Source organism: Perca flavescens, chromosome 3 (genome assembly GCF_004354835.1).
Source record: "Perca flavescens isolate YP-PL-M2 chromosome 3, PFLA_1.0, whole genome shotgun sequence".
Lineage (NCBI taxonomy): Eukaryota > Metazoa > Chordata > Actinopteri > Perciformes > Percidae > Perca > Perca flavescens.
In genome coordinates, this window is record NC_041333.1 from 25552246 (window position 1) to 25567460 (window position 15215).

The 15215-nt window shown below is 36.6% G+C and overlaps 1 protein-coding gene across 1 annotated transcript in view; it reads right to left on the reverse strand.

Moving 5' to 3' along the window:
• Positions 1-5202: 5202 nt before the first annotated feature.
• Positions 5203-15215, reverse strand: part of st3gal4 (ST3 beta-galactoside alpha-2,3-sialyltransferase 4) — a 41818-nt gene continuing 31805 nt past the window's right edge. Inside the window, exons 12-13 of the mRNA XM_028573928.1 lie at positions 6265-6414; positions 5203-6175 (exon numbers count right to left, since the gene is read on the reverse strand). Of these exons, the coding sequence (XP_028429729.1) occupies positions 6089-6175; positions 6265-6414 (237 nt within the window). The 3' untranslated portion in view covers positions 5203-6088. The remainder of the gene's footprint in view (positions 6176-6264; positions 6415-15215) is intronic.

Consider the following 15215-nt stretch of genomic DNA (forward strand, 5'->3'; position numbering starts at 1 on the left):
TTAGAAGATGGCTGTGTTTCATGTGACACTGTTATTTTTACATGCTGTGACTATACAAATCACAACATGTAAATAGGAAAATGTTGGTGCTATTTTGGCACTTATTGGGAGCAGTAGGTTAAATGGAGCTTGGACCAGTTACCTCCAGCATCATCCAGCGGTGGGTGCGTCATACAGAGTTATGACACGCACGGAGATGAGAAGGGTATGTATGGACTTATCTAACTCTGGGGGATACGGGGAATAAGCTAAAGTCCCAATAAGTCAGTGTGTTCCTTTAAACTAACGGGCAAGCTTCTTAGCTTGTGTTATCTAATTTTTCCTTTTTTAATAATTTTGTATTGAACAAAAAGGTGCACAATGGGGAAGTAGAGAGAAAAGTAGAAAATAGAAAGAATCTCCAGGAACTACTTTTTTAAATTGTATTTACTGTCTTAAAACATTTTAATGGTTTTAGTCAGCTCCAAAGAATTGTTACTCATTAATGCATTACAGACCATGATTTTTTTTTACTTGAAACAGGCAATGAGTATGTTATATTTAAACTTTTCACAAATCTAACCAAAGCACTCACACCAATTAGCTAAGTTGTTGAGTATCAAACTCGTGTTTTTTCTCCTGAATTGTTAATTATTTTGTCATGAATAGTTACAGTTATAGAGACATACTCGAGATTAGAAACAAGGTTTTTATGGGTTTTATAGATAAGGGCCTTTTTCTCCTTTTGGAGTCTGTTCATGTCGTAAGTTAGATTTTTGTTTCTTTGTCTGTAGTCCTGTTCAGCATTGGAGGGGGCAGGAACCCTATGCCCCCACCCCACACAGACAAACAGACACACACACACACTGCCTGTACAGTCTGCCACACCACTCTGTGTGAAGTTGCCTGATTCAGCATTCATGTCATGCAGCATGTGTGAGGTCCTTTGCCATCTCTGGTGACACAAAATAAAATAAAATACTGGGTCGTGTGTTATAGAGGTACAGTACACACTGCCGCCTCCAGACATCCAGTCCTCGAGGACAAGCAGACAGATGTACCAACATACTGACAGAAAGAGCGGTGCCAGGATAAAAGCTCCACCCTCTTTGGCACAACAGGAGGAGGACAAGATTGTCACACTCTACAGTATGTGTGTAGCAGGATAACAGTCTTATGTGGCTTAGCGGTACAAACAACCTGGAGATCTGCACATGGAGCCAGAACAAATCAGTACATCCAAACACACACAAAACATTGACATGTGTAATTTGTATTCCATGCTGTATCTGGAGGTCATTCAGAGGTAAGGAAATCTATTCTCTTCTCTGACATCAGACCCCTATTTTGCCATGGCTGGTGCACAGAATATGCCAACTGTCTGTGTCACAGCCTCAAAAAGAAAGGGTGGGAAAAAAAAATCAAAACTGTACGTATTGTGAAATCGATACTTTTCAATATTCAATATTTTCTTTCTACTATTTTTTTTTACCAACGATTCACCTAAATATTTACTGTTTATACGGTACAGCTGACAGTGACTACGTCATATGTGTTTCCAGCAAAACACATCGAAAGCAGAAAATGCAGAAAATACATGTCATGTACTACTTTACAAATTAACTAAATGTCCGACTGAGTGAAAAAGAAAATTGCAATACTCAATACTATCGAATCGCAATACTTCTAGAATCGCAATGAATGGAAATAGCAATACAAATCGAATTGGCACCCACGTATCCTGAAAGAATTGAAACAGGACAAAAGCATATCATTCCAAGCCCTATCAGCAAGATTGTTACATATTTATTTGTTTCTTGAATCATTGTTTTTTTTGGAAGACTATAAACATGACTTGCTCTGACCCTAACTTGGCTTAACTTGCGCTCAAAACAGGTCCTGTTTCCTCCAGCATTTACTCCACGGTGACTTTGTAATAGCATTTATTAAAAGACATGCAAACATAAACTTCATAAAACCTGATAATAAAACCATCATACAAACCTAAATTTACATCTCAGCAGCCCATTCACTGAATGTGAATGAATGTTGTGTCATTTTTAATGAGTGAACAAATACTGAGTTAACAGAAAATACTCCTTTGGCTGCCTGTGAGAAAACAATGATGGCGTGTTAGCCTTTAAATCAGCTGAGTTGGCTGACCTTTTGGGCTGAGCAACAGATACATGGAAATACTTAGCATAAAGTGTTGCGAATTAGTCTGTTTCTATTTTTTTGGTAATGTTTTTTTCAGTTTGTTGCTATTTTTGACAGTTGTCCTTTTCAGTTACCGAATAAAACTGTGCATTACACACTGCTTTTTTTTTTAGCCCAAAGCCTCTCTGCAGGGAGGAATGGATGGAAATTATACTGAACATCACATGGACGCAGTGCCCACATGAGAGTCGGGAAAAGGGGCTTTATGAAGGAAAAAGCAGAACTAGCAAAACTCACACTGGAGAAAAGCAGCTTATCTTTTTTTTTTTACCTCACTCTTCTTATTTTCTACTCATTCTCCTGGTTCCCATGGTAGTGTTGTGTTGTCATGAGCACCTGACTCACAGCAGCTCTCTGGGCTGTGGGGGAGTTATCAGTGAGCCAAGCAAGATGCCCTCTCTCTAGGTAGCTGGCTACATACAGTACTATACCTTTTCTGCCTCTTCCCACACAAACTGTCCGCTGGGCTCCTTACACAGACACATCATAGAGCCACATTGTGTGTCTTCATTCTTTTTCAACAATGAGAAAAAGGAGTCCTCGGGTGTCGTCACTACATAACTCTGTAGGCTCCCTGATATCATCAAGTTAATGATTCAAGGTAGAAAACCGACACCTTGCAGCACATACAAATTAATTTTCCAGCTCCTGATCCCTTTTGTTGACACCAAACTGCATAAGAGCTTTTTTCACTTTTATTCACAGAAAACAAGTGATCTGAAGTATGATGTGGCACTATCAGGCTGGGAGCATTGAGCAGATGGTGTAATGAGATATACTGTAATAACAATCACACTGTCAGAGCTTCAGCCTGCATGCGACTGCACTTACACAGTGTCACAGCAATCGTCACGGGCCATGTATATTTCTATGAAATTGCTGCTTTGAAAAATTACAACCAATGCATTCAGGTCTGCCTGAAAGTTCAAAGCTTTGCATTTCAAACAAATCCTATTGTTTAGTGGAGCCACAGGCTCATTCTGTCACCGTAACATGCATAAATGTGCTTAGTTAGTACACCACAGCGTGATCGGTGCAAGAGTTTGGAGTTAATTCACAGAGGAGCTACCCAGGCTAAAAATATGTACCATAATATGCTTTGGTTAACAGCGCTGTACATAACATGTTCCTTCTGTGGCATACTAAAGCCCAATGTGGACCGTGGAGTTCAAAGGTGTGCTTACAGTACAATAGATTCTCCTGAAATGTCTGACCTGATTTTCAGTTGTCATATAAACAGCCCCTAGATTCACACAAATCCTAAACAATTATGTAACTTCCTGTTGTGTAAGAGCAGTAAACAAAGCCCATTAAGCGTTACGTGACTGGGTTCTTCCTCCAACGCTTTCTGTGTTGTACGGAAAACAAATGCATATCAAAAGTACAGCTAATTTACATAATGTCTAGTTACATATTTTAAAGAATCAATATAGGTGAGGTGTTTTCAGTCTTTGTAGATCTGAGTAGAAACATGTGGAGCTTGTGCGTGTGTGCTTTTTTAACATGCCTGAATGCTTGATGGATGGATGAAAAAGGAGGGTTTTCATTGGCGATTTTAGACCCTTTTTAGGGGGGCTTAAGCATGTCAATAGTGTTCATAGTGTCAAAAAATGTTAGCTGATCTTGTTCAGTAGCTAGCTCAGAGATTATCTGCTAATGAAATTACTGATTTAGCAGGGGGGGTTAACACTTTTGCAAGGCACTGTATCCATGTCACATTGTCATTAAGGGCTGAGCCCCCCCTAAAGGTCTGATCCTAGAATCGCCCCTGATGGTTTTACAGTATGCGACAATACCCCTCCACACATATAGATATCTCTCAGAACTAAAATGATGAGCTTTAAATGGGCTAAAAAAGGACGTTTTGTTTGTCAGATTGGCTTTCAATTGTAAGAAAATCAGTTAGTACCAACAATTGACAATTCTAGTAAACTGAATACGAAGGTAGGTGTTTGATTATGGTCTTTGTCCTACTGCAAACATGATTGCCCTCCATATCAGCAGCATCCAGGCAAAACACAGATTTAGGCAGAACAGAACACACAGCTGAGCTAACATGCAATAGCAGAATTAGTACACGGTAGTAAAAACACCCCTTCATGTCAATTGAGTTCTGCTAGTAGCAGACAATGGCCCAGTTCATCTTTCTTTCATCGTTCTTACAGTCTGATGTCGAGGAGAAAGTCTACATCACTATTGCACTACTGCATCACTTGAGATTTTACCTTCATAAAAGAACACATTCACACCAGAATATGGAATGGGAATAGGAATGTGTCACAATAAGTAAGATATTATTATTGTTATTATTATTATTATTATTATTATTATTATTATTATTATTATTATTATTATTATTATTATTATTATTATTATTATAAGTGGTAGTAGTAGTTATAGTAGCAGTAGTTTTCCAGCATTGTCTGTACATTCCTATGATTGAAAGCACAACAAATGTCTACTGTAGTTCTGATATCAGCTGATAAAGTGGACCCTGTCACAGCTTATATTGTACCACCATACGAGTGAGCCTAGTTTATAAATGCCAAGGGCACAACTCCATTCAGGCCGTGCTTACAGAGAGTAGAAACCATCATTAACATCTGTCGCTACTGACATATGCATGTTCGTCATTCTCAATTATAATGTGAAATGTTCCAGTCTTCCAGATGTCCATACTGTACATGTACGTGTTCCCTAACGAACACATGTGCTAGTGCTAGTTTTGCTGTTACCATTACCCCAGGCACCTTGAGATGGCCTGCTGCATGACTGCACCATGTGCAGTGCAGTAGATTACCTACTGTAATATGCATGCAATAGAGTCTGTCTGCCATCTAGTGGTGTACAGTGATATCAATGTTAATGGCAAGCAGCAGTTCAATGCGGGGGGGTCACTCTGGTCAATGAATGTGAATGAAAGTGTTGGGATGTCCATACAGTGGATATATGAGCGTGTACAATAATCCATTTGAATATAAATAAGTTGACAAAAAATATGTTAAATAAGATTCATTTTGATTTGCTTTTAATTAAAAAATGATTTCATTTTCTGTACAATAAAAAATATCCAGTGGCACCATTTATTGGTATTGTTTCTAAAAAGAAATAGCCCCCCACCCCAAAAAAAGGATTAAATAAATAAAAATAAAAAACAGACTGTAATCAAACACTCTAAGAAATTGGCAAAATACAAGTTGTATTTCCAGTCCAAGAGATCAAAAAGTAAAGTGAATCTAAAACTGTGTAAATCAGGATTGTGATCAATTCATTTTCCTTTCATTGAAACTAAAATGTACATTGAAAGTTAAATCTCACAAAAAATCTCTATAGATTATTACATACCTCTTTACCGTAAAACAGATTCTGATTTGATAATACTGAAAATGAACCCATGCTATCAAATGGCCATAAAAACATTAAAGCATTGGAATTATGCAAAGTCCAGATATAATGTGATGTAACTTTGCTTATCACAAAACGACAACTGGGTCGCCACATGAATAGTTAATGTCCTGCAAACTAACTATGAAAGTTGTGATTCAAAACCTTTAAAGTTACAAAACTTTAAAAACTGTGAGCCATGTTACCAACGTTTATTCTACTGGACAAATTGAAGGAAAGTTGTTTAAAAAGCAGGTAAATCACGTTTCATGTCTTGGAGTTTGACAGAATATTAGGCGCCAGGAAGATAAACATTCTTCAGAGCTAGATCTGTGACACTCGTGTCACCAAATAATGCCATAATGTACCAGCATAATGTCTTGCATCCCACTGCAGAAGGCACATTAAGATTTCATTTGGATGGGATGACGTGAACCACATTCAAATGCTATTTGGTGTACAATCATTTCTTTTTGGATTAAATCAAACTGGAAAAGTGGATGTATCATCATTGTTGGTGCAGGTTCAAAATGGCTTTCGAATCCTCCAGTTTTTTTAAGGCTTCAGCTTCATGATTGAGGTCATGGTAAGAATTCTGCACCAGATAGAAAAAGGAGCATTTGCATGTTATAACACAGGATGTTAAAACAGAAACTACATTTGAAGTAGATGACTGGAACCCACCTTCATAGACTTCATGGTGTCATATCCGTAGTAATGGATAGGGTGCTTTAGGCTCCTTGTGTTGGGGTATCCAAAACCAGCAATATGGACCACATCACAGTAGTTGAGAGCAACAAACACAGCGAGGATACCCGTGGTAGGATGCACTGGCTGCTGAAACAAACAAAACTTAATGAAAGCACACTGCCATAATTGTGTCTCCTGGCAAACTTTTTAAAGTCCATCTGTGTAGGATTTGAACATTTCTGAAATTGGTGACTCCCTGGCAGACAGCTGGTACCACACAACTGCAACAAATTTCACTTGGATTATGGCAATTCTTACAAATAAAATCAGAAGCACTTAAAAATGATTATCATACACATCATCGGTGATGGCGCAGTGGATATGACACATGCCTTTGGTGTGGGAGACCTAGGTTTGATTCCCACTGTGACACATCAACCAATGTGTCCCTGAACAAGACACTTAACCCCTAGTTGCTCCAGATGCGTGCAATATTGCAATTGTAAGTTGTTTTGGATAAAAGCTTCAGCTAAATGACATGTAACAGTATTTTGAAAACCACTGACAGATTAAGCAGCTCTTGCAATAAAATGTTTGTCTGTATGGTGTGTGATGTTACAGTTTTTTACAATCACTTTGGCACTAATTTCAGAACCTTGACGTAATTTTTCAAAACTCTCAGACACAAAACTCACAACCAATGATCAAAATGCCCTTTTTTCAATTGCTTGGATACAATACACATAAACCTAAGAATATTTGTTCATTTAACAAAGATCACCTGTTCAATATGACACAACTTAACATCAAAGTACTACTATTTCAAAAGGCAATTCACACATTACATTTCAGATGACTGTCTATTCATTCCATTACAACGATCTAACTATCAATCGATACAACTGCTCAAAATGGTAAGTAACTGTTGCATTATTCTTAATGCATAGTTGTATGGAAACAGACAAACAATATTCCATGTTTAGATCATGAAAGTTTCAAGATAACGAGATTCATTGTCACCAGTTAGCGTGGATCATGAACCAATTAGACTACATGATCTATGGATGTAATATTTCATCATCCTTCTTTACTGTAATGTACTACTGTTTATCAGACACTGCTTCTATGGTCCCATGTACCACCTTTCAGACTATTTACAGTATTGACAGTACTGCACTGTATGGATTCAGGCCCTTGGAATTGCTTGTTCAATTCTGCCAACTCGTTACTGATGATTGATATATATAATTTATATATACTATATATAAAGTACTGTGTATATATATATATATATATATATATATATATATATATATATATATACAGTTTTTTACACTTTGCTACTAATTTCAGAACCTTGACGTCATTTTTCAAAACTCTAGACACAAAACACACAACCAATGATCAAAATACACATTTTTCAAAACTCTAACACTTTTTTCAATTGCTTGGATACAATACACATAAACAAAAGATCATTTGTTCATTTAACAAAGATCACTTGTTCAATATGACACAACTTAACATCAAAGTACTACTATTTCAAAAAGCAATTCAAACATTACATTTCAGATAATTGTCTATTCATTTCATTACAATCATCTAACTATCAATCCATACAACTACTCAAAATGATAAGTAACTGTTGCATTACTCTTAATACATGGTTGTATGGAACAGACAAACAATATTCCATGTTTACATCATGAAAGTTTCAAGATACAGAGATTCATTGTCACCAGTTAGCGTGGAGCATGAACCAATTAGAATACAGTATCTATGGATGTAATATTTCATCATCATTCTTCACTGTAATGTACTACTGTTTACCAGACATTGTTTCTATGTTCCCATGTACTACCTTTACTGTACTGTACTACTGTTTACCAGACACTGTTTCTATGGTCCCATGTACCAACTTTTCAGACTATTTACAGTATTGCACTGTATGGATTCAGGCCCTTGGAATTGCTTGTCCGATTCTTCCAACTCGCTACTGATGATTGAGATATATAATTTACAGTCGTGAAAAAATTAGGACACCCATGCTAAAGTTGACTAAAAAGAGGAATAAAAAAATCATCTTTTACAAATTGATCTTAATGTCTTAATTTAAAAAAATGAGGAAAAATCCAATCTTTAAGGACACCAATTGTCTTTGTGAATGAATAATGTATCGTAAATAAATAAATGTTCTTCCTTAAAATACAGGGGGCATAAATAAGTACACCCCTATGTTAAATTCCCATAAAGGCCGGCAGATTTTTATTTTTAAAGGCCAGTTATTTCATGGATCCAGGATACTATGCATCCTGATAAAGTTCCTTTGGCATTAAAATAGGCCCCCCACATCATCACATACCCTTCACCATACCCCCCACATCATCACATACCCTTCACCATACCCCCACATCATCACATACCCTTCACCATACCCCCCCACATCATCACATACCCTTCACCATACCTAGAGATTGGCATGGGGTACTTTCCATAAAATCATCTCTATATGCAAATGAAACCATCTATTAGACTAACTGAAATAAAACCATGCTAATCTCTAGGTATGAGATATATATATATATATATATATATATATATATATATATATATATATATATATATATATATATATATATATATATATATATATATATATATATATATATATATATATATATATATATATATATGTGTGTGTGTGTGTTGTCGTTGCAAATGAGAATTTGTTCTCAATCGACTTACCTGGATATATATATATATATATATATATATATATATATATATATATATATATATATATACTTATACCACATTGGTCTGTATTATTCTCTCTACTACTGCAGTACTTTTACAGGGATGTATTTACTTGTAGTACCATAATGAAACATGTATCACCTATTTTGTACTACAATATTTAATGATTGTACAAACGATGACCCAGTGAAATTATGGGTAGCTTGTATGTGGCTGATCTAAAGTAATGTTTCAATGGTATTTCACAATATATTTGTTTTTTGAACCAGTGATTGTGCAAGTGCAAGACTTCTTTAGAGCTATGAATGCACAATGCAATGTTTTGAACATTGGACAGCCTGTGTTACAAGTGATGACCGTTTTGAGTTTTGTGTCTAGAGTTTTGAAAAATGACATCAAGGTTCTGAAATTAATAGCAAAGTGATTGTAAAAAACTGTAACTAAAACTCTACATACACTCAACATAACATTAGCTTGACACATAAAAGAGGTTATGAAATGAGAATGTATGTAAAAAGTAAAATACTAATTGTGCATTGGTTTTGTAGTAAAAGCTAGTGTTGAGTGTTTTAGACAGCCAGGAATAATAGACCGAAGTGCAGCCTCTCATTTGACCACTAGATGGAAATAGAGGGCAACAGAAACAGCTGCTCCAGACAATTGCTCCTGACCTTCACTTGCAGTTCGTCAACACAAGCCTTCCACATGTACACAATACTGCCCAGTGACCTCAGCGGCAATCGTTGTGAACCTCATGCAAAACTTACAGCACAAAAAAAAAACACATCTTGCTCTTGTTCTTACAAAGTATGAATGCACTTACTGTAAGTTGCTTGAAATAAAGTATCTGCCAAATGATTGTTATGTAACGTGAAACATCATGTGAGCTTCTTGCAAAACAAAAAAACCCAAACATTTTAAAGGAACATTGTGAAATGTGCAAAAGCGGGATCAAACTTTCCAGGTTATTTAATACAAAGATAATCCTCATTTTGTCTTGCAGCTTTTTTCCAGAGAAGAGGTAATTAACATTCGGTAAAAGATACCGTTAAAGCACACGTGTGTGCACTTTACAGTTATAATTTAGTCACTGCATATTTGTTCAACAATGTGGCATCTTCTTTTACTCAACACTACCTGTACCCTTGACCCCTCCTCCCTGGCAGCTTCCTAAAAGTCTTGGTTGTGTGACAGAAGAGTTACTGCACGTTCCCCTGCAAACTGGGTCTTTTCCAGCAGCTTATTCACTACCTTAGTATGGCCTCTTCTGAAGAAAAGCACTCTTGAGACCAGTACCAGAACAAGTAACAACTGCCCCTTGATGTGTTTGATGCAAAATACTTGATAAATGTATTAACCTTCAGCTAAGAAAATAATGTATTAAAAGAAGAAAAAACATTCTAGTGTATGCTGGTGCTTTTTTTAGTCGATTACCCTGTCCTTATTGAAAGGTTAAAAACATGTAGACTATTGTATTGCTGGAGTGTTATGTTCATCATAGTAATTTCTTTCTATGTGTAGCTGCTATTCGGCTGCTTTTAGGCTTCATGCATAGCAAATAAAGAACAGTATGTGTCCACTGTAATGTATACAGTTTTCTGCTTCATCTAGAAAATTTGAGACCTGTTGACAACCTTTATTATTTGCCTTATGGAAATCAATGCCAGGATCAATGCATATGGTTAATAATGTAACAGCCTGCTTGGATGGCACACAACTGAGATTCTATTAATGGTAACATTTTGATTGCAATTTTAATATTGGTCCAAAACAGTGCCCTTCAACCATAATGGGAACATTGTGGTCAATTCCTAATGTAAGGCACCGCAGTGAAAAATAAGGAGGAGCTCCTCGAGATATGCCATCTCATTTTTGAGTCCTCAGACACAAAATCATGAATATTAAGAGAAAATATAGAAAAATATATTAATACATAAATTGAAATTATAAACAACAACGAAATAATGATTATAATAAAATAGAAAAGCAAATCAAAAACAGGGCTCTCTGACACCATACATGGATTAGTATTTTGTACTTTTAAATCGCTTCTTAAAACTTACTTTTGTAGTAAAGCATTTATGAATATTTAATACGCTGTTGGTTTTTATAATCCTGCCCTGCCATTGCCCATTTACTGTATGTCTTTGTACATTTACAGGCATGTATGTATATGTGTGTATATATGTATGCCAGAGATGGGGACTCAAGTCTGAGACTCGGACATGAGTCGCACTTAAGTCGCACAAACAGCTGACTTCAGACTTGACTTGCGACTCGACCCAAAAGACTTCAGACTTGACTCTGTTTTCAACTTGTTTTCATGCAATTATTGCTTTTTAAATCTAAATTCATTCATGTATTTCTATTTTCTTTTATTGGCGCATATACGTTGGGGAAACGTATGACGAGCTGCATGTCCCCTGCCCTTTGCAATAATGTGCAACGTAACAGTGCTCTATGCCTATGTGCGCGCACTCACATATCAAAAAATGCATTGACAAAGTCCTCCCGGAGTTGTGCCTTTTGTCATTAGTTTTGCTTTCAATAACTTCGTAAACAGTGGCACCAAGATAAATGATGGTGGATCAACAACGTCAAACTTCATCAGGCATCTCAAAACACACCCAGATACACTTGCCAATGTGAAATATACGTTAAATTTAGCATATATCGTCACAGGTAACAAGCTAACCATCGCAAAGTGTTGTGCTAATGGTGGAAACAGGCAAATTGTATCTTTATAGTTGTATCCATATGATGTGACAGACTTAGGTTAAAATTTCACCAGGTCCGAGGGCTAGAGGGATGTGTTAAGTAGCAGAAGATTAGACTATACAATGTCCTAAATTGGAGACCCAATGTAAGTTCTGGATGTAACAAAATTAAGCTAGCTCCATTAAAGCATACGTGATATTTTTCCCTTTCACAAGTTGAAATGTTGAAAAATACAGTTATGAAATTGAAACAAAGTACTTAATTTGTGTTTCTTCAGATTGCACTGCAGTAGACCCCATAAAGTTATCCTACAACTGATTTTGATACTGTACTGTATGGATGGTAGCTATAGATTTAACAATACAGTGTTAGGGACAGACCAGATGGCCAGAGACTTGAGACTTGACTTGGACTCGAACTCAAAGACTTGAGACTCGCTTTGGACTTCCAAAAAATTACTTGTGAACATCTCTGATGTATGCTTGCGTGTATACATGAATATATGTATGTGTATGTGTGTGTGTGTGTGTGTGTTTGTATATATATATATATATATATATATATATATATATATATATATATATATATATATATATATATATATATATATATATATATATATATATATATATATATATATATATATATATACTGTACTGTATATGGTGCTTTATGACACCTCTATTTCCTTGTTGTTGGCTGTGTTGTTCTTGGTTTTATTTGCTGTTTCTGGAAAGCACTTTGTAACTTTGTTAAGAAGAGTGCTACAGAAATAAAGTTTATTAATATTATTATTATCTCGTAGAAGCACTTTAGGCACCAAGTACTGCCTTTAGGTTTATGTGAAGAGGTCTCATTCATACATACAGGTTATCTCTAGTAAATCTATAATGTTAATAAAAATGACAGTTAAATGCACCAGTGATGACGTATGAGCAGGGCCACACGGAATCTGTGGACACAGAGTTTCACAGAATATCCATCACATTTTAGACAAATTTAAAAAATTAAAACTCATGTTAACAAATCTCCACCCCAAGCAGAAAACAGTCTGCTAAATTCTGCAGATTTTCATTCTGTGTCACCGCTGAAAACTGTAAAAAAGATTCCGTTTTGGTCTGCTGATGAGTGTGTCATGGTGAAGGGTTGAATTTAGTAATGTTAAAACATTAAACAAGCCAAAGACCAAGAGGAAGGGTAGATATGTATTATTGGTACTGTGTACACATAAGCTGGTATCACTGAAACTTAATGCATGCTATTTCGTTTAGTCAGAATGAGAGATACAAGGAGATAAAAGAAAAGACAATAAACCGTGATGATGATTACACCCTTAATGGCTAACTTAAAGTCGAAAAGAGATTATATACAAATAACAGGGTATCCATGGGAACCTTTGTTGCATGTCTTCCCCCTCTGTCTTGTCACGCTACATCCCATATCTTTATTGTGACTATTACCGGCAGTTTCTCCTCGCCACTGTCGCAACAGCCACTGCTAATGCTTGCTCTTGGGGGAATTATTGGAATTGTTGGGGCTTTGTAAATTATAGAGTGTGGTCTACTCTATCTGTAAATTGTCTCGAGATAACTCTTGTTATGATTTGATACTATAAATAAAATTGAATTGAACTGAATTGTCTCTCTTCTATTTTTTCAAATCTATTTTCAATTGAAAAGAAAATGGCAATATCCCATGTAACGCTACACAAAATAAAACTTTGTCCTAAAAATAGCGTTAAAATACATACGTTTCTTTGACTGGCACTTGTGATATGCCTTGCGGAAAACATGAAAAAAACACTGACATCTTTTTAGAAATAAAAACTAATGTGAGATGTAATGACTTGAGCCATGTTGGTTATGATGTCCCTTGCGGGCTCTTACTGTACACAGAGATTTCCCTGTGTTGTTTGCCATTTCCCATACTACTCTGTCAATGATTATCCATGTTCACAAAGAAAAGAAGGAGAATCACTTCCACATGACTGGGAGATAGAAGAAACATTCTCTTTCCATCCCTCTCCAACATGTGCACACTTTCCCCAACAGCCTTTTCATATCTCTCTCCTCTACAGCTTTCCGCGTTATCAAGTTTTCTCTGCAAGACTCCTGTGTGCAAGGACATTTATACTGCATAATACAATACCAGTATTTACAATGGCCTGTTTCCCAAATTTTCACTAGCCAAAGTTTACTGATTGTCAAAACCATTGATTTTTACCAAGACTAAAGGTATTTTGTATACTGACTATTGATTCATATAAGATAATGTATATTAACTATTACAATTTCAATATCATTTTATTGATTTTTTAGACATTACCTATGGTAGTCAGCTGCAACTTGTCGAGTGTTGGATCTATGCAAATTCAGCTCATATGCAAAAATTAGTTTTCATCTAGCGTCCAGCTCTTTAGCCACAACCCCTTAGATGGCTAAGAGACAGGCTCTCTACTTCTGGTTTCCCTGACAGGAAAGAGTACACGTGTATGGCAGTGTGTATTTAGTATCTGTATGTGTGTGTTGCTATGCTTAAGTGCACTCATGTTGAAATGTTGCCATATCTAGGCAGTCTAACCACGGCAGCCTTCAGAAGCAATTGAAACACAGTCTCTTTAATGTACTCTTCATTCCTCTCTAAAACATTACACCAGATCAGTTTGGTTTTGCACTCAGTCTGTCTTTTTTTTTCTTTAGTTCAGAAACTGAGGACCCCAAAATGGGACACAGCTGACATTCTGTGTGTATTAGCCTCATGTGGTCGCCAGCACACGATCGAACACCAGAGGTCTGCAGCGGGCCGGCGCATAGTTTGGATGTTGGCCCACGGAGCATGGGAGGAGGAGCAGAGGCTTGGGTTTGGGGAAAGGGGTGTGAACATAAGAGTTGTGTGTGTGCATATGTGCCTTTAATGCAAAGGAATGAAAAGGTGGGGAGAAGTGTGTGTGTGTGTGTGTGTGTGTGTGTGTGTGTGTGTGTGTGTGTGTGTGTGTGTGTGTGTGTGTGTGTGTATGTGTGTTGAGGGGGTCCTTGTCTATCTGGCAAGTTCATTAGCTGAGGGTGGTATCTGCAAAGAGGAGGTCTGCTACAGACAGGACTCCTACTGGTATTTTGAGGATGAGGAATAACAATAGACTGTAAAAAATAATGGACGGAGCTTTCGGGCCATAAAAGTGAAACCAATGTGGAAGTGCCTTAAACCTGCATTCTATCAAATTTCCAGCAAAGGGCGACTCCCCTGGTTGAAAAACGTAGTCGGCTTACGTAAAAGTCTATGAGAAAATGACCCTACTTCTCACTTGATTTATTACCTCAGCAAACATTTTCAGGTCTCAATCGCTAGTTTTAAGTTTTCTTCAATACAACATGATGTACATTTTGTAAATTAAGGTCCCATTTATTTTAAAATTGACAATTTAGCAGGGCATGCTTTAGGGTAGTTCTACACGCCGAGCTGTCAATAGAGGC